At 57.3% G+C, this 25,491-nt stretch overlaps 2 protein-coding genes across 3 annotated transcripts in view; one reads left to right on the top strand and one right to left on the bottom strand.

Annotated features, from left to right (window-relative positions):
• The window catches only part of ASCC1 (activating signal cointegrator 1 complex subunit 1), a 28,323-nt gene extending 16,793 nt beyond the window's left edge, over positions 1-11,530 (top strand). For both annotated transcript variants that reach the window (XM_076056156.1, XM_076056155.1), the window contains exons 7-10: positions 2,986-3,099; positions 3,587-3,702; positions 6,982-7,055; positions 11,222-11,530. In XM_076056156.1, coding sequence (XP_075912271.1) covers positions 2,986-3,099; positions 3,587-3,702; positions 6,982-7,055; positions 11,222-11,356 — 439 coding nt within the window. In that variant the 3' untranslated portion in view covers positions 11,357-11,530. The remainder of the gene's footprint in view (positions 1-2,985; positions 3,100-3,586; positions 3,703-6,981; positions 7,056-11,221) is intronic.
• Positions 11,531-16,671: 5,141 nt separating this feature from the next.
• ANAPC2 (anaphase promoting complex subunit 2) overlaps positions 16,672-25,491 on the bottom strand; it is a 41,916-nt gene continuing 33,096 nt past the window's right edge. Inside the window, exons 12-17 of the mRNA XM_076056157.1 lie at positions 23,933-24,008; positions 22,569-23,048; positions 21,117-21,249; positions 20,172-20,330; positions 19,884-19,960; positions 16,672-17,848 (exon numbers count right to left, since the gene is read on the bottom strand). Coding sequence (XP_075912272.1) covers positions 17,600-17,848; positions 19,884-19,960; positions 20,172-20,330; positions 21,117-21,249; positions 22,569-23,048; positions 23,933-24,008 — 1,174 coding nt within the window. The 3' untranslated portion in view covers positions 16,672-17,599. The remainder of the gene's footprint in view (positions 17,849-19,883; positions 19,961-20,171; positions 20,331-21,116; positions 21,250-22,568; positions 23,049-23,932; positions 24,009-25,491) is intronic.

The raw sequence follows: 25,491 nt of genomic DNA, 5'->3' as shown, positions 1-25,491 counted from the left end.
CCCAAAGCAGCCATTGCAGCTGCATGAGTCACAGTCCTAAACCTCGCCCATTTACCCTCGACATCAGGAGGAGTCGGGGACGATGCCAATCCCAGCCGCAAGCGATGATGAAATTCTCGCTTGCAACTTTCATCAGATAACTGAGACCAGGCCACTTTAGGTTGGAATGGGGTCCTGGGTGTACACCCACCACCGGAGTGGAAGAATGGCAGGCGCATCTTACAGATGACTAGTCGATGGTCAGAGGGCAGATCAGCTCCACGGTAGGTCCTGGTGTCAAGGACATGGGCTCGCATTCGCTGGTCCGTCACTATGTAGTCCAGCAGATGTTCTTGCTTGGACGCGGCATGCATCCATGATGTTGTGTGGATGCGCCGATGCCGGAACAGCGTGTTGGTAATTACAAGCCCATGGGCTGCACAAAAATCTAGCAGCCTCCTACCGTTGTTATTGAGCTGATCTGGCCCATGCCCTCCAATCACTCCAGACCAGGTGCCAGTATCATGACCAACTCGGGCATTAAAGTCACCCAACATGATGACTCTATCCCGAGGGGCCACTTTAGCCAGCACCTGTGACAGGAGGTCATAGAAGGCATCTGACTCATCGGCTTTGCCTGCATCCCTCCACGGATGTTCATCTTCGGTGGGGGCATAAGTAACCACGACCACCATTCCTCGCCTCCGGTTGATGGGAAGGCGAGCCCAAAGTAGCCTGGGGCTTACACACACGCACACACACGTACACACGCACACATGTACACACACGCACACACATGTACACACACACGTGCACACATACACAGTGTACACACACGTACACACACGTACACGCACACGTACGCACACACGTACACACACGCACACACGTACACGCACGTACACACACACGTACACACGCGTAAACACACACGTACACACGCGTAAACACACACGCACACACTGTGTACACACACACACGTACACACACACGTACCACACACACACGCACACACATGTACACACACGTACACACACACGTACACACACACGTACACACACGTGTACTCACACGCACACACACACGTACACACACACACGTACACGCACACACATGTACACACACACATGTACACACACACATGTACACACACACATGTACACACACACACATGTATACACAACAACAACAACCGCCATTCGCCACTAAGTGGCGGTGACGTCACCACGACGCTTGTGCCAGGCTACGTGCACCCTGAGGCCACGTGAAGTGTCGAACGCCCGCTGGCAGGAGGTCACGGGGCAGACCCAGATGCCACGGGTCGACTGACTGAGATGACTGGCTGATGCACCACCTGTGCCCCCTTCTGTGCCAACCTGCTGTGCTTTAGCCACCCGGCGCTCCGCTCGTTGTTCTGAGCATCGCTCCTCCGCCCTCCGTTGTTGTTGGAGGGCGACTACCTCCAACTGCCCAGTAGCGTCCTTCACGAGCCTCCTCCACAGAGGCCGATCTTGACACCGCTGGTACCAGTCATCGGCAAGTCCACTCAGCTCCACGTCCTCCTGTACCACATCACTCCATCTCTTCTCTAGCCCGTGCCGCGCCCGCTTAGCCTCCTCATTTCGGCCGAACAAAAGTTGTTTCGGCATGCGGTGGCTGGGCATGCGGGCTACATGACCCAGCCATCGCAGCCTTCCCCGCCGGAGGAGCTCACTGATGGGACCTTGCCCAGATCTTTCAAGGATTTGTGAGCTCACACAATCTAGTCTGGTTAAACCCAGGATGGATCATAGGCAGGCCAGCCTAAATGTTTCTAACCGGTGAAGATGTTCCATTAGGGGGGTCCACGTTTCGCAAGCGTAGAGAAGGGAGGGAATAACCGTGGCCGAGAAGACCTGAAGCTTAGTGCGGAGCGACAGACCAGGTAGCTTCCACACAGCGTTACGCAACCGATGAAAAGATATTGCCACTCGACTGATTCAGAGTGAGACCTCTGCTGTTAAACTGGAGCCAGTCATAAGCACACTGCCCAGGTATGGGAAACTCTCCACTCTCTCCACAACTGCCCCATCACCGATTGGGAGTTGTGGGGGTGGAGTGTCCGATGGTACAAAATACCCAGGCAGGTGCTTAGTTTTGGTGGGGCTGATGGTAAGGCCCCACCTCTTAGTGGCATGCTCCAGTCTCAGCAGCAGCGTCTCCAACTCCTCCTCTGAATGAGCAGCTATTACTAAATCATCAGCATACATAACGTGGTTGAGCAAAAGGGAGCCATCCCTTGACCGCACCCGGGCATCGATCAGCCTCCCATTATATCTGTACCATATGGAGATTCCCCCGGTACAGCTATTGAAGGCTTCACGAACTACGTGGTCAAAATAGATGTTAAATAATGTGGGAGCCAGAGGACATCCCTGTCGCACCCCAAGGTGTACAGGGAATGGCTCTGACTCCCAGCCACGTAGTTTTACCCGGGCCCGCTCACCATCATGAAGGTCCTTAATGATCGTGAGCAGAGGGTCAGGTACTCCAAAAGCACGAAGGATGACCCAGAGCCCAGGCCTACTGATGGTATCATAGGCCTTGACCAGGTCAATAAAGCAGAGATGTAGGTCTTGTTGGAATTCCCTACACCTCTGCTGTAGCAGACGGACAGAAAATATGGCATCTGTGCAGGACCGCCCTTTCCTGAAAATGTACACACACGTACACACGTACACACACACACATGTACACACGTACACACACATGTACACACACACACACGCGTACACACACACGCGTACACACACAGTGTACACACACGTACACACACAGTGTACACACACGTACACACACACACGTACAGACACACACATGTACAGACACACTGCGTACACACACACACGTACACACACACACGTACACACACACACGTGCACACACGCACGCACACACGCACGCACACACGTGTCTGTGCGGCAAAGTGTGTGGACTAATCTCCAGCCGCCCCTGCTGCGTGTGTAGGGAGGTGCTGGGCGACGTGGCGTTGCACGTCGCTCTGCGCGGTTTGGAGTTCATGAACGACGACCCAGCCGTGGTGGACGTCCTCTACGCACAGATCCACTCACACGGCGACCGGTCAGCACCTCGCAGACGCACGCAGACGCACGTTCACACTCACACACACACGTACACACACACACGTACACACACTCACACACACGTACACACACTCACACACACTCACGTACACACACACGTACACACACACACACGTGCACACACACACGTACACACACACACGTACACACACACACGTGCACACACACACACACGTGCACACACGCACACCTGCACACATACACACACGCATGTACACACAGTCACGTACACACACGCACGTACACACGCACGTGCACACACACACGTGCACACACACGCACGTACACACACTCACACACACACGTACACACACGTGCACACACACACGTGCACACACACACACACGCACGCACATACATGCACACGGACACACGCACGGGACACGCCAGTCGCGCCGGCTAAGAGCGCTTGCCCCAGCGGCCTGCGTGGGCTACACGGGGGAGCTTTGTCTTTGTGGCGGCAGGCTGCAGAGGTTGGCTGACCGCCTGGTGGAGCACTTTGTGGCGTCGGGGCTCATGGTGAGGGAGCGTCAGAGGGTGAAGCTGCACGCCACCGTCATCAACACGCTCTACCGCAAGGGTGAGACACTCACCACTCGCTCACCACTCACTCACCACTCGCTCACCACTCACTCGCCACCGTCATCAACACGCTCTACCGCAAGGGTGAGACTCACTCACCACTCACTCACCACTCTCACTCACTCACCACTCACTCACCACCATCATCAACACGCTCTACCGCAAGGGTGAGACTCGCTCACCACTCGCTCACCACTCGCTCACCACTCTCACCACTCACCACTCACTCACTCACCACTCTCACTCGCCACCGTCATCAACACGCTCTACCGCAAGGGTGAGACCCTCACCACTCGCTCGCCACTCCCTCGCCACTCGCTCGCCACTCGCTCGCCACTCGCACACCACTCACACACCACTCACACACCACTCACCACCGTCATCAACACGCTCTACCGCAAGGGTGAGACACACTCACCACTCGCTCACCACTCTCACTCACCACTCACTCACCACTCTCACTCACCACTCACTCACCACTCACTCACCACTCTCACTCACTCACCACCGTCATCAACACGCTCTACCGCAAGGGTGAGACACTCACCACTCGCTCACCACTCGCTCACCACTCGCTCACCACTCACTCACCACTCACTTGCCACCGTCATCAACACGCTCTACCGCAAGGGTGAGACACTCACCACTCGCTCACCACTCGCTCACCACTCACTCCCCACTCTCACCACTCTCACCACTCTCACCACTCACTCACCACTCACTCACCACCGTCATCAACACGCTCTACCGCAAGGGTGAGACGCTCACCACTCGCTCACCACTCGCTCACCACTCGCTCACCACTCGCTCACCACTCGCTCACCACTCGCTCACCACTCGCTCACCACTCGCTCACCACTCGCTCACCACTCACTCACCACTCACTCACCACTCACTCGCCACCGTCATCAACACGCGCTACCGCAAGGGTGAGACACTCACCACTCGCTCACCACTCACTCACCACACTCACTCACCACTCTCACCACTCACTCACCACTCACTCACCACTCACTCACCACTCACTCACCACTCACTCACCACTCACACTCACCACTCACACTCACCACTCACTCACCACTCTCATCAACACGCTCTACCGCAAGGGTGAGACACACCACTCTCACTCACCACTCACTCACCACTCACTCACCACTGTCATCAACACGCTCTACCGCAAGGGTGAGACACACTCACCACTCTCACTCACCACTCACTCACCACTCACTCACTCACCACCATCATCAACACGCTCAAGGGTGAGACACACTCACCACACACTCACCACTCGCTCACCACTCACACTCACCACTCACCACTCGCTCACCACTCGCTCACCACTCGCTCACCACCGTCATCAACACGCTCTACCGCAAGGGTGAGACACACTCACCAGTCTCACTCACCACTCGCTCACCACTCGCTCACCACTCACTCACCACTCTCACACCACTTTCACTCGCCACTCACTCGCTCACCACTCGCTCACCACTCGCTCACCACTCGCTCACCACTCGCTCACCACTCGCTCACCACTCACTCACCACCGTCATGAACACGCTTTACCGCAAGGGTGAGACACTCACCACTCGCTCACCACTCACTCACCACTCACTCGCCACCGTCATCAACACGCTCTACCGCAAGGGTGAGACACTCACCACTCGCTCACCACTCACTCACCACTCACCACTCTCACTCACCACCGTCAACAACACGCTCTACCGCAAGGGTGAGACACACTCACCACTCGCTCACCACTCGCTCACCACTCGCTCACCACTCACTCACCACTCACTCACCATTCTCACTCACCATTCTCACTCACCACTCACTCACCACCGTCATCAACACGCTCTACCGCAAGGGTGAGCCACACTCACCAGTCTCACTCACCACTCTCACACGCCACTCTCACTCACCACTCGCCACTCTCACTCGCCACTCTCACTTGCCACTCTCACTTGCCACTCACTCATCACTCTCACTTACCACTCACTCACCACTCACTCACCACTCACTCACCACCGTCATCAACACGCTGTACCACAAGGCTGAGCCGCTCACCACTTGCTCACCACTCACTCACCAGTCACTCACCACTCTCACCACTCACTTACCACTCACACTCACCACTGTCATCAACACGCTGTACCACAAGGGTGAGCCGCTCACCACTTGCTCACCGCTCACTCACCAGTCACTCACCACTCGGTCACCACTCTCACTCACCACTCACTCACCACTCTCACTCTCACTCACCACTCTCACTCACCACTCTCACTCACCACTCTCACTCACCACTCTCACTCACCATTCACTCACCACTCACCGCACGCCAGCATCATCAACACGCTGCGCTCGGGGCCAGGTTGAGTCACGTGACCTCCTCCTGCACCTAGCCTGGCACAACTGTGATGCAGCTGCTGCTGCTGCCATTCGTCTGAGTCGGTCAACCCATGGCCTGGGCACCTGGCTCTCGTGGGCCCTGCCAGCAGCGAAGCCTCGACACTTCACTCCATAGCCTCGAGTGCACCTAGCCTGGCACAGGTGCCGCGGTGACGTGTTGTTGGTGTTGTTGTGGTGTTGTCATTGTGTTGTTGTTGTCGTTGTTGTGTTGTTGTCATTGTGTTGTTGTTGTCGTTGTTGTGTTGTTGTCATTGTGTTGTGTTGTGGTGTTGTTGTCATTGTGTTGTTGTTGTGTTGTGGTGTTGTTGTCATTGTGTTGTTGTCATTGTGTTGTTGTGGTGTTGTCGTTGTGTTGTGGTGTTGTTGTTGTGGTGTTGTGTTGTGGTGTTGTTGTCATTGTGTTGTTGTGTTGTTGTTGTGTTGTTGTGTTGTGGTGTTTTGTTGTTGTGGTGTTTTGTTGTTGTGTTGTGGTGTTGTGGTGTTGTTGTTGTGGTGTTGTTGTGGTGTTGTTGTTGCTGTCGTTGTCCGCGGGTTTGGGTGCGCCACAAACACCGGTGGCGACGACTCCCTGAACCGGTCCCGAGCCACTTCCCCTAGGTCGACTCGGCCTAAAACGAGTTGCCCGGTGCAGCGTGCTGCGTCAGCATCACCCGAGATTGAGGCGCCCACACCACCCCGTTTTTTACCGGCCACACCACCCCCTGGTTCCGGCCACGCCACACCGGTTCCGGCCACACCACCCCCGGTTTCGGCCACACCACACCGGTCTCGGCCACACCACCCCGGTGCCGGGCTTCACCGGCGCTGCTGCCCCCTTACCGTCTGCTGGGCCACACGTGGGGAACCTTTGTCTGTTGTGTCGCCGCAGGCGAGGGGAGGCCTGGAGGAGAGCCTAGGCCGCAACGTGCACGGGAGGCGTTCGATGCCCGGGAAATACTCAAGGTGTCACCACCATACTCACCACCACACTCACCACTAGCACTCACCACTTACACTCACCACTAACACTCACCACTAGCACCACTAGCACTCACCACCACACTCACCACTAACACTCACCACCAGTACTCACCACCAACACTCACCACCAGTACTCACCACCAACACTCACCACTAGCACTCACCACTAGCACCACTAGCACTCACCACCACACTCACCACTAACACTCACCACTAGCACTCATCACTAACACTCACCACTAGCATTCACCACTATACACTCACCACTCACAACTAGCACTCACCACTAACACTCACCATTAACACTCACCACTAGCACTCATCACGAGCACTCACTCACCACTAGCACTCATCACTAACACTCACTACTAGCATTCACCACTATACACTCACCACTCACAACTAGCACTCACCACTAACACTCACCATTAACACTCACCACTAGCACCACTAGCACTCACCACCACACTCACCACTAGCACTCACTCACTCACCACCAGCACTCACTCACCACTAGCACTCACCACTATACACTCACTCACTAACATTCACCACTAGCACTCACTCACCACTAGCACTCACTCACCACTAACACTCACCACTAGCACTCACCACTAGCACTCACTCACCACTAACACTCACCACTAGCACTCACTCACCACTAGCACTCACCCACCACTAGCACTCACTCACCACTAGCACTCACTCACCACTAGCACCCACTCACTCACCCACCGCTAGCACTCACTCACTCACCACTAGCACTCATCACTAGCACTCATCACTAGCACTCACTCACTCACCACTAGCACTCACTCACCACTAGTACTCACTCATTCACCACTAGCACTCACTCACTCACCACTACCATTCACCACTAGCACTCACTCACTCACCACTACCACTCGCACTCACTCACCACTAGCACTCACTCACTCACCACTAGCACTCACTCACTCACTCACCACTAGCACTCACTCACCACTAGCACTCACTCACTCACCACTAGCACTCACTCACTCACCACTAGCACTCACCCACCACTAGCACTCACTCACCACTAGCACTCACTCACCACTAGCACTCACTCACCACTAGCACTCACTCACCACTAGCACTCACTCACCCACCACTAGCACTCACCACTAGCACTCACTCACTCACCACTAGCACTCACTCACTCACCACTAGCACTTACTCACTCACCACTAGCACTCACTCACCCACCACTAGCACTCACTCACCATTAGCACTCACCCACCACTAGCACTCACTCACCCACCACTAGCACTCACCACTAGCACTCACCACTAGCACTCACTCACTCACCACTAGCACTCACCACTAGCACTCACGCACTCACCACTAGCACTCACTCACCCACCACTAGCATTCACTCACTCACCACTAGCACTCACTCACCACTAGCACTCACTCACCACTAGCACTCACTCACCACTAGCACTCACTCACCACTAGCACTCACTCACCACTAGCACTCACTCACCACTAGCACTCACTCACTCACCACTACCATTCACCACTAGCACTCACTCACTCACTCACCACTAGCACTCACTCACTCACCACTAGCACTCACTCACTCACTCACCACTAGCACTCACTCACTCACTCACCACTAGCACTCACTCACTCACCACTAGCACTCACCCACCACTAGCACTCACTCACCACTAGCACTCACTCACCACTAGCACTCACTCACCACTAGCACTCACTCACCCACCACTAGCACTCACCACTAGCACTCACTCACTCACCACTAGCACTCACTCACCACTAGCACTTACTCACTCACCACTAGCACTCACTCACCCACCACTAGCACTCACTCACCATTAGCACTCACCCACCACTAGCACTCACTCACCCACCACTAGCACTCACCACTAGCACTCACTCACCACTAGCACTCACCACTAGCACTCACTCACCACTAGCACTCACTCACCACTAGCACTCACTCACCACTAGCACTCACTCACCACTAGCACTCACTCACCACTAGCACTCACTCACCACTAGCACTCACTCACCACTAGCACTCACTCACCACTAGCACTCACTCACCACTAGCACTCACTCACCACTAGCACTCACTCATTCACCACTAGCACTCACTCACTCACCACTACCATTCACCACTAGCACTCACTCACCCACTCACCACTAGCACTCACTCACTCACTCACCACTAGCACTCACTCACTCACCACTAGCACTTACTCACTCACCACTAGCACTCACTCACTCACCACTAGCACTCACTCACCACTAGCACTCACTCACTCACCACTAGCACTCACTCACTCACCACTAGCACTCACTCACTCACCACTAGCACTCACTCACCACTAGCACTCACTCACCACTAGCACTCACTCACCCACCACTAGCACTCACTCACCACTAGCACTCACTCGCTCACCACTAGCACTCATTCGCTCACCACTAGCACTCATTCGCTCACCACTAGCACTCGCTCACCACTAGCACTCACTCACCCACCACTAGCACTCGCTCACCACTAGCACTCACTCACCACTAGCACTCACCAATAGCACTCATTCGCTCACCACTAGCACTCGCTCACCACTAGCACTCACTCACCACTAGCACTCACTCACCCACCACTAGCACTCACCACTAGCACTCACTCACCCACCACTAGCACTCGCTCACTCACCCACCACTAACTCACTCACCACTAGCACTCACTCACTCACTCACCACTAGCACTCACTCACTCACCACTAGCACTCACTCACTCACCACTAGCACTCACTCACTCACCACTAGCACTCACTCACTCACCACTAGCACTCACTCACTCACTCACCACTAGCACTCACTCACTCACTCACCACTAGCACTCACTCACCACTAGCACTGAATCACTCACCACTAGCACTGACTCACTCACCACTAGCACTCACTCACCACTAGCACTCACTCCTAACACTCACCACTAACACCACTAGCACTCACCACTAGCACTCACCCACCACTAGCACTCACTCACCACTAGCACTCACTCACCACTAGCACCCACTCACTCACCCACCGCTAGCACTCACGCACTCACTCAATCACCACTAGCACTCACTCACTCACCACTAGCACTCACTCACCACTAACACCACTAACACTCACCAATAGCACTCACTCACCACTAACACTCACCACTAGCACTCACCACTAGCACTCACCACTAGCACTCACTCACCACTAGCACTCACCCACCACTAGCACTCACTCACCCACCACTAGCCCTCACTCACTCACCACTAGCACTCACCCACCACTAGCACTCACTCACCCACCACTAGCCCTCACTCACCCACCACTAGCACTCACTCACTCACCACTAGCACTCACTCACTCACCACTAGCACTCACTCACCCACCACTAGCACTCACTCACCCACCACTAGCCCTCACTCACCCACCACTAGCACTCACTCACTCACCACTAGCACTCACTCACTCACCACTAGCACTCACTCACCCACCACTAGCACTCACTCACCCACCACTAGCACTCACCCACCACTAGCACTCACCCACCACTAGCACTCACTCACCACTAGCACTCACTCACCACTAGCACTCACCTACCACTAGCACTCACTCACCCACCACTAGCACTCACTCACCACTAGCACTCACTCACTCCCTGCACGGACTCACCCACCACTAGCACTCACTCTCCACTAGCACTCACTCACCACTAACACTCATTCGCTCACCACTAGCACTCATTCGCTCACCACTAGCACTCATTCGCTCACCACTAGCACTCGCTCACCACTAGCACTCACCACTAGCACTCACTCACTCACCACTAGCACTCACTCACCACAAGCACTCACTCACTCACCACTAGCACTCACTCACCACTAGCACTCACTCACTCACCACTAGCACTCACTCATCACTAGCACTCACCCATCACTAGCACTCACTCACCACTAGCACTGACTCACCACTAGCACTGAATCACTCACCACTAGCACTGACTCACCCACCACTAGCACTCACTCACCACTAGCACGCACTCACCACGAGCACTCACCACGAGCACTCACTCACCACTCTGTGTATGCGTCCTGTGCTGCTGTGAGCAGGAGTTTGGGAGCTTTGACTTTGGGGAACTGCGCCTCTCCTCCGTCGAGATTTACCAACGCGGGTCCACGGATCCCAGCGGGGCCTACGTCAGCTGTGGCTCCCTCCCCTTGCCCGGGGGCCCCGACCATGAATAAATACCCTCCTGCTGGGGCCCCGACCATGAACAAGTCCTCAGCTCCTCCTGAGATGTGGATATCCCTCTCAAAGTTCAACGTTCAAATCCAGTAACCACCCAACCACTTGAGCACCCAACCACCCACACACTTAACCACCCACCCACTTAACCACCCACTTACCCACCCACCCAATTACCCACCCAACCACCCACTTACCCACCCAACCACCCACTTACCCACCCAACCACCCACTTACCCACCCACTTACCCACCCAACCACCCACTTACCCAACCACCCACCCACTTACCCACCCACCCACCCACTTACCCACCCACCCACTTACCCACCCACTTACCCACCCACTTACCCACCCACCCACTTACCCACTCACCCACCCACTTACCCACTCACCCACCCACTCACCCACTCACCCACCCACTCACCCACTCACCCACCCACTCACCCACCCACTTACCCACCCACCCACCCACTTACCCACCCACTTACCCACCCACCCACCCACTTACCCACCCACCCACCCACTTACCCACCCACCCACCCACTTACCCACCCACCCACTTACCCACCCACCCACTTACCCACCCACCCACTTACCCACCCACCTACCCACCCACCCACCTACCCACCCACCCACCCACCTACCCACCCACCCACCCACCTACCCACCCACCCACCCACCTACCCACCCACCCACCCACCTACCCACCCACCCACCCACCTACCCACCCACCCACCCACCCACCCACCCACCCACCTACCCACCCACCCACCCACCTACCCACCCACCCACCCACCTACCCACCCACCCACCTACCCACCCACCCACCCACCTACCCACCCACCCACCTACCCACCCACCCACCCACCCACCTACCCACCCACCCACCCACCTACCCACCTACCCACCCACCTACCTACCCACCCACCTACCCACCCACCCACCTACCCACCCACCCACCTACCCACCCACCCACCTACCCACCCACCCACCTACCCACCCACCCACCTACCCACCCACCCACTTACCCACCCACCCACTTACCCACCCACCCACTTACCCACCCACCCACTTACCCACCCACCCACCCACTTACCCACCCACTTACCCACCCACCCACTTACCCACCCACCCACTTACCCACCCACCCACCCACTTACCCACCCACCCACCCACTTACCCACCCACCCACCCACTTACCCACTTACCCACCCACCCACCCACTTACCCACCCACCCACTTACCCACCCACCCACTCACCCACCCACCCACCCACTCACCCACCCACCCACTTACCCACCCACCCACTTACCCACCCACCCACTTACCCACCCACCCACTTACCCACCCACCCACCCACTTACCCACCCACCCACTTACCCACCCACCCACTTACCCACCCACCCACCCACTTACCCACCCACCCACCCACTTACCCACCCACCCACTTACCCACCCACCCACCCACTTACCCACCCACCCACCCACTTACCCACCCACCCACCCACTTACCCACCCACCCACCCACTTACCCACCCACCCACCCACTTACCCACCCACTTACCCACCCACCCACCCACTTACCCACCCACTTACCCACCCACCCACTTACCCACCCACTTACCCACCCACCCACCCACTTACCCACCCACCCACCCACTTACCCACCCACCCACCCACTTACCCACCCACCCACCCACTTACCCACCCACCCACCCACTTACCCACCCACCCACCCACTTACCCACCCACCCACCCACTTACCCACCCACCCACCCACTTACCCACCCACCCACCCACTTACCCACCCACCCACTTACCCACCCACCCACCCACTTACCCACCCACCCACTTACCCACCCACCCACCCACTTACCCACCCACCCACTTACCCACCCACCCACTTACCCACCCACCCACCCACTTACCCACCCACCCACCCACTCACCCACCCACTTACCCACCCACCCACTTACCCACCCACCCACCTACCCACCCAACCACACACTTACCCACCCACCCACTTACCCACCCACCCACTTACCCACCCAACCACACACTTACCCACCCACCCACTTACCACACTTACCCACCCGCACTTAGCCACCCACACACTTACCCACCCACACACTTAACCACCCAACCACCCACATACCCACCCACCCACACACTTACCCACCCACACACACAGATCCCAGCCGGCCAGCTCGTTCAGTAAACCAGATTGACAGCCACCGTCTGTGCCTCTCTTCTCTTTGCTGTCTTGCCGCGTGACCGTCTGCACAATTCCCCGTTTAACGCAGTAGTAGTAGTGGCAGCAGTAGTAGTGGTGGTGGCAGTAGTAGTGGTGGTGGCAGTAGTAGTGGTGGTGGCAGTAGTAGTGGTGGTGGCAGTAGTAGTGGTGGTGGCAGTAGTAGTGGTGGTGGTAGTAGTAGTGGTGGTGGTAGTAGTAGTAGTGGCAGCAGTAGTAGTAGTGGCAGCGGCAGCAGTAGTAGTAGTGGCAGCGGCAGCGGCAGCAGTAGTAGTAGTAGTGGCAGCAGTAGCAGTAGTGGCAGCAGTAGCAGTAGTGGCAGCAGTAGTAGTAGTAGTGGCAGCAGTAGCGGCAGTAGTAGTAGTAGCAGTAGTAGTCAGTAGTAGTGGCAGCAGTAGTGGCAGTAGTAGTGGCAGCAGTAGTAGTGGCAGCAGTAGTAGTAGTGGCAGCAGCAGCAGTAGTAGTGGCAGCAGTAGTGGCAGCAGCAGTAGTAGTAGTGGCAGCAGTAGTAGTGGCAGCAGTAGTAGTAGTGGCAGCAGCAGCAGTAGTAGTGGCAGCAGTAGTGGCAGCAGCAGTAGTAGTAGTGGCAGCAGCAGCAGTAGTAGTGGCAGCAGTAGTGGCAGCAGCAGTAGTGGCAGCAGTAGTAGTAGTGGCAGCAGTAGTAGTAGTGGTGGTAGCAGTAGTAGCAGTAGTAGTGGTGGTAGCAGTAATAGTAGTGGCAGTAGTAGCGGCGGTAGTAGTAGTGGTGGTAGCAGTAGTAGTAGTGGCAGCAGCAGTAGTAGTAGTGGCAGCAGTAGTGGCAGTAGTAGTGGCAGCAGTAGTAGTAGTGGTGGTAGCAGTAGTAGCAGTAGTAGTGGCAGTAGTAGCAGCGGTAGTAGTAGTGGTGGTAGCAGTAGTAGTTAGTGGCAGCAGTAGTAGCAAGTAGTAGTAGTGGCAGCAGTAGTAGGTAGTAGTGGCAGCAGCAGTAGTCAGTAGTGGCAGCAGTAGTAGTGGCAGCAGTAGTAGCGGCAGTAGTAGTAGTGGCAGTAGTAGTCTGCGGCAGCAGTAGTCAGCAGTAGTAGTAGTGGCAGCAGCAGTAGTAGTAGTGGCAGCAGTAGTAGTGGCAGCAGCAGCAGCAGCAGTAGTAGCGGCAGCAGTAGCAGCAGTAGTGGCAGCAGCAGCAGTAGTAGTAGCAGCAGCAGTAGTGGCAGCAGCAGTAGTGGCAGCAGCAGTAGTGGCAGCAGTAGTAGTAGCAGCAGTAGCAGCAGCAGTAGTGGCAGCAGTAGTGGCAGCAGCAGCAGTAGTAGTAGCAGCAGTAGTGGCAGCAGTAGTAGTAGCAGCAGCAGTAGTAGTAGTAGTGGCAGCAGCAGCAGTAGTAGTAGTGGCAGCAGCAGAAGTAGTGGAATTCCTGAAGTGTGCCACGTGAAGAGAAAACATTTCCCCTCCCAACGACGTAAGAACGATGAAGTTTGGGGAGATCACGACGTGCGCTGCGAGACGGCGGGGGGGGGGGGTACACAGAGACCTATAGACTCGCACAGAGACCCATAGACTCACACAGAGGCCTACAGACTCACACAGAGGCCCACAGACTCACACAGAGACCCATAGACTCACACAGAGACCCATAGACTCACACAGAGACCCGTAGACTCACAGAGACCCGTAGGCTCACACAGAGACCCATAGATTCACCACGCTGGGACCCATAGACTCACAATGGGACCCATAGACTCACAATGGGACCCATAGACACACCGATACTCAGACTCACACAGACACATAGACACACCGATACCCAGACTCACACAGATCCATAGACTCACCACAATGGGACCCATAGACTCACACAGAGACCCATAGACTCACAGAGACCCATAGACTCACACAGAGACCCATAGACTCACACAGAGATCCATAGACTCACACAGAGACCCGTAGACTCACACAGAGACCCATAGACTCACACAGAGACCCATAGACTCACACAGAGACCCATAGACTCACACAGAGACCCATAGGCTCACACAGAGACCCATAGGCTCACACAGAGACCCATAGACTCACAGAGACCCATAGACTCACACAGAGACCCATAGACTCACACAGAGACCCATAGACTCGCACAGAGACCCGTAGACTCACACAGAGACCCGTAGACTCACACAGAGACCCGTAGACTCACACAGAGACCCATAGACTCACACAGAGACCCGTAGACTCACACAGAGACCCATAGACTCACACAGAGACCCATAGACTCACACAGAGACCCATAGGCTCACACAGAGACCCATAGACTCACACAGAGACCCATAGACTCACACAGAGACCCCTAGACTCACACAGAGACCCATAGGCTCACACAGAGACCCATAGACTCACACAGAGACCCGTAGACTCACACAGAGACCCATAGACTCACCACACAGAGACCCGTAGACTCGCACAGAGACCCGTAGACTCACATAGAGACCCATAGACTCACACAGAGACCCATAGACTCACACAGAGACCCATAGGCTCACACAGAGACCCATAGGCTCACACAGAGACCCATAGGCTCACACAGAGACCCATAGACTCACACAGAGACCCATAGACTCACACAGAGACCCATAGACTCACACAGAGACCCGTAGACTCACACAGAGACCCGTAGACTCACATAGAGACCCGTAGACTCACACAGAGACCCGTAGACTCACACAGAGACCCATAGACTCACACAGAGACCCATAGACTCACACAGAGACCCATAGGCTCACACAGAGACGCACAGGCTCACACAGAGACCCATAGGCTCACAGAGACCTACAGACTCACACAGAGACCCATAGACTCACAGAGACCCATAGACTCACACAGAGACCCATAGACTCACACAGAGACCCATAGACTCACACAGAGACCCATAGGCTCACACAGAGACCCATAGACTCACACAGAGACCCATAGACTCACACAGAGACCCATAGACTCACCACACAGAGACCCGTAAACTCACACAGAGACCCATAGACTCACACAGAGACCCATAGACTCACACAGAGACCCGTAGACTCACACAGAGACCCATAGACTCAGGTAGACTGGATTGTGATTAAACCAGGTTGTCAAGCGTCGCGAGTTGATGGTCTCAGCCCGGTCACTGGAGACTTTGAGAAACACAACGGACATCAAAAGATTGGGTTCAACGCCTTGAGAGTCGAAAACATCGGTCTGACCGTCGCGAAACAACAACAACGACTACAACAACAACGACGACTACAACAACAACGACGACTACAACAACGACTACAACAACAACAACGACGACACTTGAACGCAGGTGGAGGTTCTCGGAGGCGGCTCCGCTACGTCCTCTTCCGCGGGCAGCTCCGCCGGATTCCTCGCAGCGGACTTGCTCCAGCGTGGACCCCCAGGGGACAGCGGAGTGGGGGGGGGCAGTGAGGAGCGTGGGAGGGTGGGGGGAAGAGGGTGGAGGGGGGAGAGGGTGGGGGGGGGAGAGGGTGGGGGGGAGAAGGTGGGGGGGGAAGAGGGAGGGGGGGAGAGTGAGAGAGGGGGAGAGAGAGAGGGAGGGGGGGGAGAGAGTGGGGTAGAGGGGGAGGGAGCAAGTGACAGAGAGGCGAGAGAGAGAGGGAGGGGAGAGAGGGGGAGAAAGAGGAGAGAGAGAGGGGGGCGAGAGAGAGAGGGGGGGGGGAGAGAGGGAGAGAGCAAGAGAGAGAGGGGGGAGAGAGAGAGGGAGGGGGAGAGAGGGAGGGGGAGAAAGAGGAGAGAGAGAGGGGGGCGAGAGAGAGAGAGGGGGGGAGAGAGGGAGAGAGGGAGGGAGCAAGAGAGAGAGGGGGAGAGAGAGAGGGAGGGGGAGAGAGGGAGGGAGCAAGAGAGAGAGGGGGAGAGAGAGAGGGAGGGGGAGAGAGGGGGAGAGAGAGGAGAGAGAGAGAGGGACGAGAGAGAGAGAGAGGGGGGGGTGGGGGAGAGCACACGCGGTTGACAGCGAGCGGGGCGCGATCACGTGCCGGGCTTGGGCAGCTTGTACATGCCGCCCGTGCAGAGCAGCTGCTGCTCCTTGACCTTGCGGCCCAGGAAGGCTCGCAGCTCGGCCAGGTCGCACTCCCCGCCGGCGCCGCCGCGGGGCCCCCCGCCGCCCCCGCCGCCCCCCGGCCCGATCATGGCGAACATCTTGAGCATGGAGTGGATGCGCTCCAGCGACAGCGTCTCCAGGTTCGTCAGCATGCCCTGGATGTAGGTCCAGAAGACCTGGGGAGAGGGGAGGCAGGGAGGGTGGTGGATCTGCCGGTCATCTCTCGGGCAGTCAACCCATGGCACCTGCTGGGCCTGCCACGTGACTGCCTCCTGCACCTAGCCTGGCACAGTGGGGGGGGGGGGGGGCACGGGTGGTGCATATCTCTTCTAGATTTGAACCTTTCGTGACTGCAAGGATCCATACTCTTTGGTTCTATTCGGTAAAGTCACGTAGGTAAAAAATAAAACGACAAAAATCACGACGTTTCGGCCACAACAAAAGTGGCCTTCATCGGGTGAAGGGGACCGTACTGTCACGAGGACAGCGTTGGAGTGAAGAAGACAGTCCAGCCCAGGTCGCGTCCTTTTAAGCTGTGTGGGAGGAAACAAAACGCTTTGACAAAGGAATTAGCATAACAATGACCGTAAAGTACAAGAGGACCGGCGGGGAGGGGGGTGTGAAGTGGAACGTGCGGGGTGGGGGAGTTTACAAATTTAAGTGTGAAGTGAAATAAGCTTCTATGAAAGTTTCGTATATCACTACTTGGATAAATACCATTGAAAATTACTTTAATGTTTGGTATGATTTAGAACATCTTTCCAATGGTTGCTTAATTTGAAACCATCTTCTCGGTTGACATTGTGTCTGTGTTTGTAAATCTGAATTGCCTCGTGGATAAATCTCTGATGAAAACCCATGGGTTTACAAAGGACCTTGGTATCGGAGAAAATTATATCGTGATCACCAACAGCGTTGTAACAGTGGTCAGATACGGCAGAAGCATTCGTTCTGCCGTGTTTCAAATCTGATTTGTGCTCACGAATTCGGTCAGAGACATGTCGCTTTGTCTCCCCGATATAGCAATCACCGCAGGTACAACTCAATTTGTAAACCCCGGGGGGTACTGTAAGTCAGGAATGACATCCTTCACGGATGGGATCAGATCACGAATTTTGTGTACTGTATTGAACCGGACCAGGATCTTGTGTTTGTTTAGAATTTTGGAGATCTTTTTAGTAACGCCTGCTATATATGGTAGTGTGATGGTTTTGATCGGAGTATCAAGTGGTTGTTTCTGTATGGAGGGAGAAACAGCTTGGCGGATGGTACGGTCAGAGTAACCATTCCTTTTGAGGGCCAGGTGTACATGTTTTAATTCACTGGTCAGGTGGTGTTGTTCCGAAATGCAATGAGCCCTGTGGTATAACGTTTTGATGAGAGAATTCTTTTGAGTTGGGTGGTGGTGGGAATCGGGTTTCAAGTAGGAATCTGTGTGGGTGGGTTTCCTGTAGACAGAATGTCCCAATGAGCCATCAGGTCTCCTCTCTGAGAAGATGGTTTCAAATTAAGCAACCATTGGAAAGATGTTCTCAATCATACCAAACATTAAACTAATGTTCAATGGTATTTATCCAAGTAGTGATATACCAAACTTTCATAGAAGCTTATTTCACTTCACACCTACATTTGTAAACTCCCCCACCCCGCCCGTGCCGGTCCTCTTGTGCTTTACGGTCACTTTATGCTAATTCCTTTGTCAAAGCGTTTTGTTTCCTCCCACACAGCTTAAAAGGACGCGACCTGGGCTGGACTGTCTTCTTCACTCCAGCGCTGTCCTCGTGACAGCACGGTCCCCTTCACCTGACGAAGGCCCGCTTGTGTTGTGGCCGAAACGTCGTGATTTTTGTCGTTTTATTTTTTACCTACGTGGTGACTTTACCGAATAGAACCAAAGAGTGTGGTGCATACCCGCCGGTCATCTCTCGGGCAGTCAACCCATGGCACCTGCTGGGCCTGTCACGTGACCGCCTCCTGCACCTAGCCTGGCACAGTGGGGGGGGGGGGGGGCACGGGTGGTGCATACCCGCCGGTCATCTCTCGGGCAGTCAACCCATGGCACCTGCTGGGCCTGTCCCGCGACCCGCAGGCCGGCGGAGCCTTCCGCACTTGACGCGACCGCCTCAGAGCGTTCACCTGGCCTGGCGCGGGCGCCGCGGTCCCCGCGCCAGGCTAGGTGCGCCGCGGGGCGGGGGGGGCGGAGTCACCCACCTGCATCTCCTCCTCCTTCTGGTCGGCCTGCGACGCCATTGCCGAGTCGTTGTCGTCGTCCGAGTCGAGCAGCAGCAGCAGCAGGCCGCTGTCGTCCTGCCGGCCGTGGCCTTCGGCGCCCCCCGCCCCGCCCCCCCCGGACCCCCCGCCACCCCCGCCCCCCCGGCCCGGCCCCCCCCCGCCGACGACGACGACGACGCCGCCGCCCCCCCCCGAGCCCCCCCCGCCACCGCTCCTCCCCGGGGCCCCCGGCCCCCCCCCCCGCCGAGCCCCCGGGGCCGCCCCCCGTCCCGTCGGGCCCCGCCGGCCCCCCGCCCTCGAGGAGGGAGAAGCGGTCGGCGGGCCCCTCGCGGAGGACGCGGTGCTGCTGCCACAGCGCCAGCTTCTTGCGCAGCGACGGCGCCGGCACCTTCAGCGCCTCGGACAGCTCCTGCAGGCTCCACGAACCTGCGGGCGGGGGGACACGGTGGGACACGGGGGGACACGGTGGGACACGGTGGGACACGGTGGGACACGGTGGGACACGGTGGGACACGGTGGGACACGGGGGGACACGGGGGACACGGGGGACACGGGGACACGGGGGACACGGGGACACAGGGGAGACGGGGGAGACGGGAGACACGGTGGGACATGGGAGACACGGGAGACACGGGGGACACGGGGGGCACGGTGGGACACGGGGGACACGGTGGGACACGGGGGACACGGGGGACACGGGAGACACGGGGAAGACGAGGGACACGGGAGACACGGGGGACACGGTGGGACACGGGGGACACGGGGGACACGGGGGACACGGGGGACACGGGGGACACGGGGGACACGGGAGACACGGGGGACACGGGGGACACGGGAGACACGGTGGGACACGGGGGACACGGTGGGACACGGGGGACACGGGGAACACGGTGGGACACGGTGGGACACGGTGGGACACGGGGGACACGGGGGACACGGTGGGACATAGGCGACTTCACCAGCGCCTCGGACAGCCTCTGCAGGCAACACGAGGCTGCGGGCAACGTGGCGTGACGGGCAATGTGCACATAGGCTCAGTCGCCTCCCCGTCTCTCCTCTATCGCTACGACGACTCCCATGGGGGCGAGTGCTCCCGAGTCCCTCCGCCCGCTCCACGTCCAGGGCCGTCAACGACCCCGACCCCCCGCAGGCGCCACGGAGGACCCGGCCATTGCGGGGCCGCGGGGCCGACCGCCCGACCGCCCGACCGACCTTTGTCCTGGAAGTGCATGATGATGGCGGCGTGGACGGGAGACACGGAGAGCGAGAGCGATCGTCCGCCAGCCAGGTGGACGTCCAGCGACACGAGGCCCAGGTGAGGCTTCCACACGAGCGAGCGCGCCGCCTATTCGCGCTCACACACACGCAGGCACACACACACACACACACGTACGCACACGCACACACACGTATGCACGCAGGCACACGCACGCACACACACGTACGCACACGCACACACACGTATGCACACGCGCGCACACACACGCAGGCACACACACGCACGCAGGCACACGCACGCACACACACACGTATGCACACGCACACACACGTACGCACACGCACACACACGCAGGCACACACAAACACAATCAGATGCACACACACGTATGCACACACACACGTGTACACGCAAAGGTCCCCCCGTGTAGACCACACGGGCAAGTGCTGTGAGTGAGCGGTGATCACGTGAGTGAGCGGTGGTCACGTGACCGAGCGAGTGAGCGGTGGTCACGTGACCGAGCGAGCGGTGGTCACGTGACCGAGCGAGCGGTGGTCACGTGACCGAGCGAGCGGTGGTCACGTGAGTGAGCGGTGGTCACGTGAGTGAGTGAGTGGTGGTCACGTGAGCGAGCGGTGGTCACGTGACCGAGTGAGCGGTGGTCACGTGACTAAGCGAGCGGTGGTCACGTGACCGAGCGAGCGAGCGGTGTTCACGTGACTGAGCGAGCGGTGGTCACGTGACCGAGCGGTGGTCACGTGACCGAGCGGTGGTCACGTGACCGAGCGGTGGTCACGTGAGTGAGCGAGCGGTGGTCACGTGAGTGAGTGGTGGTCACGTGAGTGAGTGAGCGGTGGTCACGTGAGTGAGTGGTGGTCACGTGAGTGAGTGAGTGGTGGTCACGTGAGTGAGCGGTGGTCACGTGAGTGAGCGAGCGGTGGTCACGTGAGTGAGCGAGTGAGCGGTGGTCACGTGAGTGAGTGGTGGTCACGTGAGTGAGTGAGCGGTGGTCACGTGAGTGAGTGGTGGTCACGTGAGTGAGCGAGCGGTGGTCACGTGAGCGAGCGGTGGTCACGTGAGTGAGTGAGCGGTGGTCACGTGAGTGAGCGGTGGTCACATGAGTGAGTGAGTGGTGGTCACGTGAGTGAGCGAGCGGTGGTCACGTGAGTGAGTGGTGGTCACGTGAGTGAGTGAGCGGTGGTCACGTGACCGAGCGGCGGTCACGTGACCGAGTGAGCGGTGGTCACGTGACCGAGCGGTGGTCACGTGAGTGAGCGAGCGGTGGTCACGTGACCGAGCGAGCGGTGGTCACGTGAGTGAGTGAGCGAGCGGTCTGGCGAGCGACTGGGTAAGCGAGCGACGGAGCGAGCGACTGTGGCCACCGTCGCGCGATCCGTCATCTCCCCCCCCCCCCCCGCCCCGCCCCTTTCCCGCGAGGCCCTCACCTTGAGCTTCTCGTACTCGCGCGTGTACGCCTCCATCACCTCCTTCACCGCAGCCGGCAGCTCCAGCTTGCCCTCCTTGAGCGGGGGCCAGAACTCTCCCGAGAGGATCATCGCGTTGAGCGGCACCGGCGCGGCGGGGCCCCCGGGCCACTCGCCCCCCTCCTCCCCCGCCTCTTCCCCCACCTCCTCATCCCCGTGTCCCTCTCCACGCTCTCCGCCCTCCCCCCCCTCTCTCCCCTCCTCCTCCTCCTCCCCCACCGCCTCCATCCCGCCTTGCGTCGCCGCCGGCTCCTGGCCTCCGTGCGAGCCGTCATCGCCGGCTCCCGGGGCCGCGGGCGCTTCCTCCGACGATCCTTCGCCACCGCCGCCTCCTCCCGCACCTCCTCCTCCTCCACCTCCTCCACCAGCTCCTCCTCCACCACCACCACCTCTGCGAGCCTCCAGGATGTTGCTGTTTATCCGACGCGAGTCGGCTACATCCTGCCAACGGGAGTCACGGTAGCAGCGACTCAACGGGTGACAGGGAGGCGAGTGGCCGCCGGCGGAGCGAGCGACTGGGCGTGTGGAGTGGCGAGTGAAGATTCACGGCAACGAAGCTGAGAGCAGACTGAAGAGCGGGTGGGTGGGCGGGTCAGTGAGAGAGTGGGTGGGTAGGGTGAGAGAGCAAGCGAGCGGGCGAGCGATTGGGAGAGCGGCCGAGCGATTGGGTGAGTGATTGGGCGAGCGATTGGGCGAGCGATTGGGCGAGCGATTGGGTGAGTGATTGGGCGAGTGATTGGGTGAGCGATTGGGTGAGCGATTGGGCGAGTGATTGGGCGAGTGATTGGGCGAGTGATTGGGCGAGTGATTGGGTGAGTGATTGAGCGACCGATTGGGCGAGCGATTGGGCGAGCGATTGGGCGAGCGATTGGGCGAGCAATTGGGCGAGCGATTGGGTGAGCGATTGGGCGAGCGATTGGGCGAGCGATTGGGCGAGCGATTGGGCGAGCGATTGGGCGAGCGATTGGGCGAGCGATTGGGTGAGCGATTGGGCGAGCGATTGGGCGAGCGATTGGGCGAGCGATTGGGTGAGTGATTGAGCGACCGATTGGGCGAGCGATTGGGCGAGCGATTGGGCGAGCGATTGGGCGAGCGATTGGGCGAGCGATTGGGTGAGCGATTGGGCGAGCGATTTGGTGAGCGATTTGGTGAGCGATTGTGTGAGCGATTGGGTGAGCGATTGGGCGAGCGATTGGGCGAGCGATTGGGCGAGTGATTGGGCGAGTGATTGGGTGAGTGATTGGGAGAGTGATTGGGCGAGCGATTGGCCGAGTGATTGGGTGGGTGATTGCGAGCCCGGGGACGCTGGTGCCCCCACCCCTCACCTTGAGCATCACCTCACAGCGGTGCATGAAAACGTCTCCAAAGCGCAGCTTGAGCAGCTCCAAGTTGCGGATCTCCCTGAGACAGCGGGCGGGGGGGGCAGATTGTAGCAGTGTAGATGTGTATGGTAGTGTGTATGGTAGTGTGTGTAGCAGTGTGTGTAGCAGTGTGTGTAGCGGTGTGTATGGTAGTGTGTATAGTGGTGTGTATGGTAGTGTGTATAGTGGTGTGTATGGTAGTGTGTATGGTAGTGTGTGTAGCAGTGTGTATAGTGGTGTGTATGGTAGTGTGTGTAGCAGTGTGTATAGTGGTGTGTATGGTAGTGTGTGTAGCAGTGTGTATAGTAGTGTGTATGGTAGTGTGTGTAGCAGTGTGTGTAGCGGTGTGTATGGTAGTGTGTGTAGCAGTGTGTGTAGCAGTGTGTATGGTAGTGTGTGTAGCAGTGTGTATAGTGGTGTGTATGGTATTGTGTATAGTGGTGTGTATGGTAGTGTGTATGGTAGTGTGTGTAGCAGTGTGTGTAGCGGTGTGTATGGTAGTGTGTGTAGCAGTGTGTATAGTGGTGTGTATGGTAGTGTGTGTAGCAGTGTGTGTAGCGGTGTGTATGGTAGTGTGTATAGTGGTGTGTATGGTAGTGTGTGTAGTGGTGTGTATGGTAGTGTGTATGGTAGTGGCGTGTGTGTGTATGGTAGCGGCGTGTGTGTGTGTATGGTAGTGGTGTGTGTGTGTGTATGGTAGTGGCGTGTGTGTGTGTATGGTAGTGGCGTGTGTGTGTGTATGGTAGCGGCGTGTGTGTGTGTATGGTAGCGGCGTGTGTGTGTGTATGGTAGTGGCGTGTGTGTGTATGGTAGTGGCGTGTGTGTGTGTGTATGGTAGCGGCGTGTGTGTGTGTATGGTAGCGGCGTGTGTGTGTGTGTGTATGGTAGTGGCGTGTGTGTGTATGGTAGTGTGTATGGTGGTGTGTATGGTAGTGGCGTGTGTGTATGTATGGTAGTGGCGTGTGTGTGTGTGTGTATGGTAGTGGCGTGTGTGTGTGTATGGTAGCGGCGTGTGTGTATGGTAGTGGCGTGTGTGTGTGTATGGTAGTGGCGTGTGCGTGTGTATGGTAGCGGCGTGTGTGTGTGTGTGTATGGTAGTGGCGTGTGTGTGTGTATGGTAGTGGCGTGTGTGCGAGTATGGTAGTGGCGTGTGTGTGTGTATGGTAGTGGCGTGTGTGTGTGTGTATGGTAGTGGCATGTGTGTGTGTATGGTAGTGGCGTGTGTGTGTGTGTATGGTAGTGTAGTGGCGTGTGTGTGTGTGTGTATGGTAGTGGCGTGTGTGTGTGTGTATGGTAGTGGCGTGTGTGTGTATGGTAGTGGCATGTGTGTGTGTATGGTAGTGGCGTGTGTGTGTGTGTGTGTATGGTAGTGGCGTGTGTGTGTGTATGGTAGTGGCGTGTGTGTGTGTGTATGGTAGTGGCGTGTGTGTGTGTGTATGGTAGTGGCATGTGTGTGTGTATGGTAGTGGCGTGTGTGCGTGTGTGTATGGTAGTGGCGTGTGTGTGTGTGTGTATGGTAGTGG

The sequence above is a fragment of the Petromyzon marinus genome, chromosome 74, assembly GCF_048934315.1.
Source record: "Petromyzon marinus isolate PM22_M1 ecotype Great Lakes invasive population chromosome 74, UKy_Petmar_22M1.pri1.0, whole genome shotgun sequence".
NCBI lineage: Eukaryota > Metazoa > Chordata > Hyperoartia > Petromyzontiformes > Petromyzontidae > Petromyzon > Petromyzon marinus.
The sequence above is the reverse complement of the archived record's forward strand: the minus strand, read 5'-3'. Positions and strand labels throughout refer to the sequence as shown.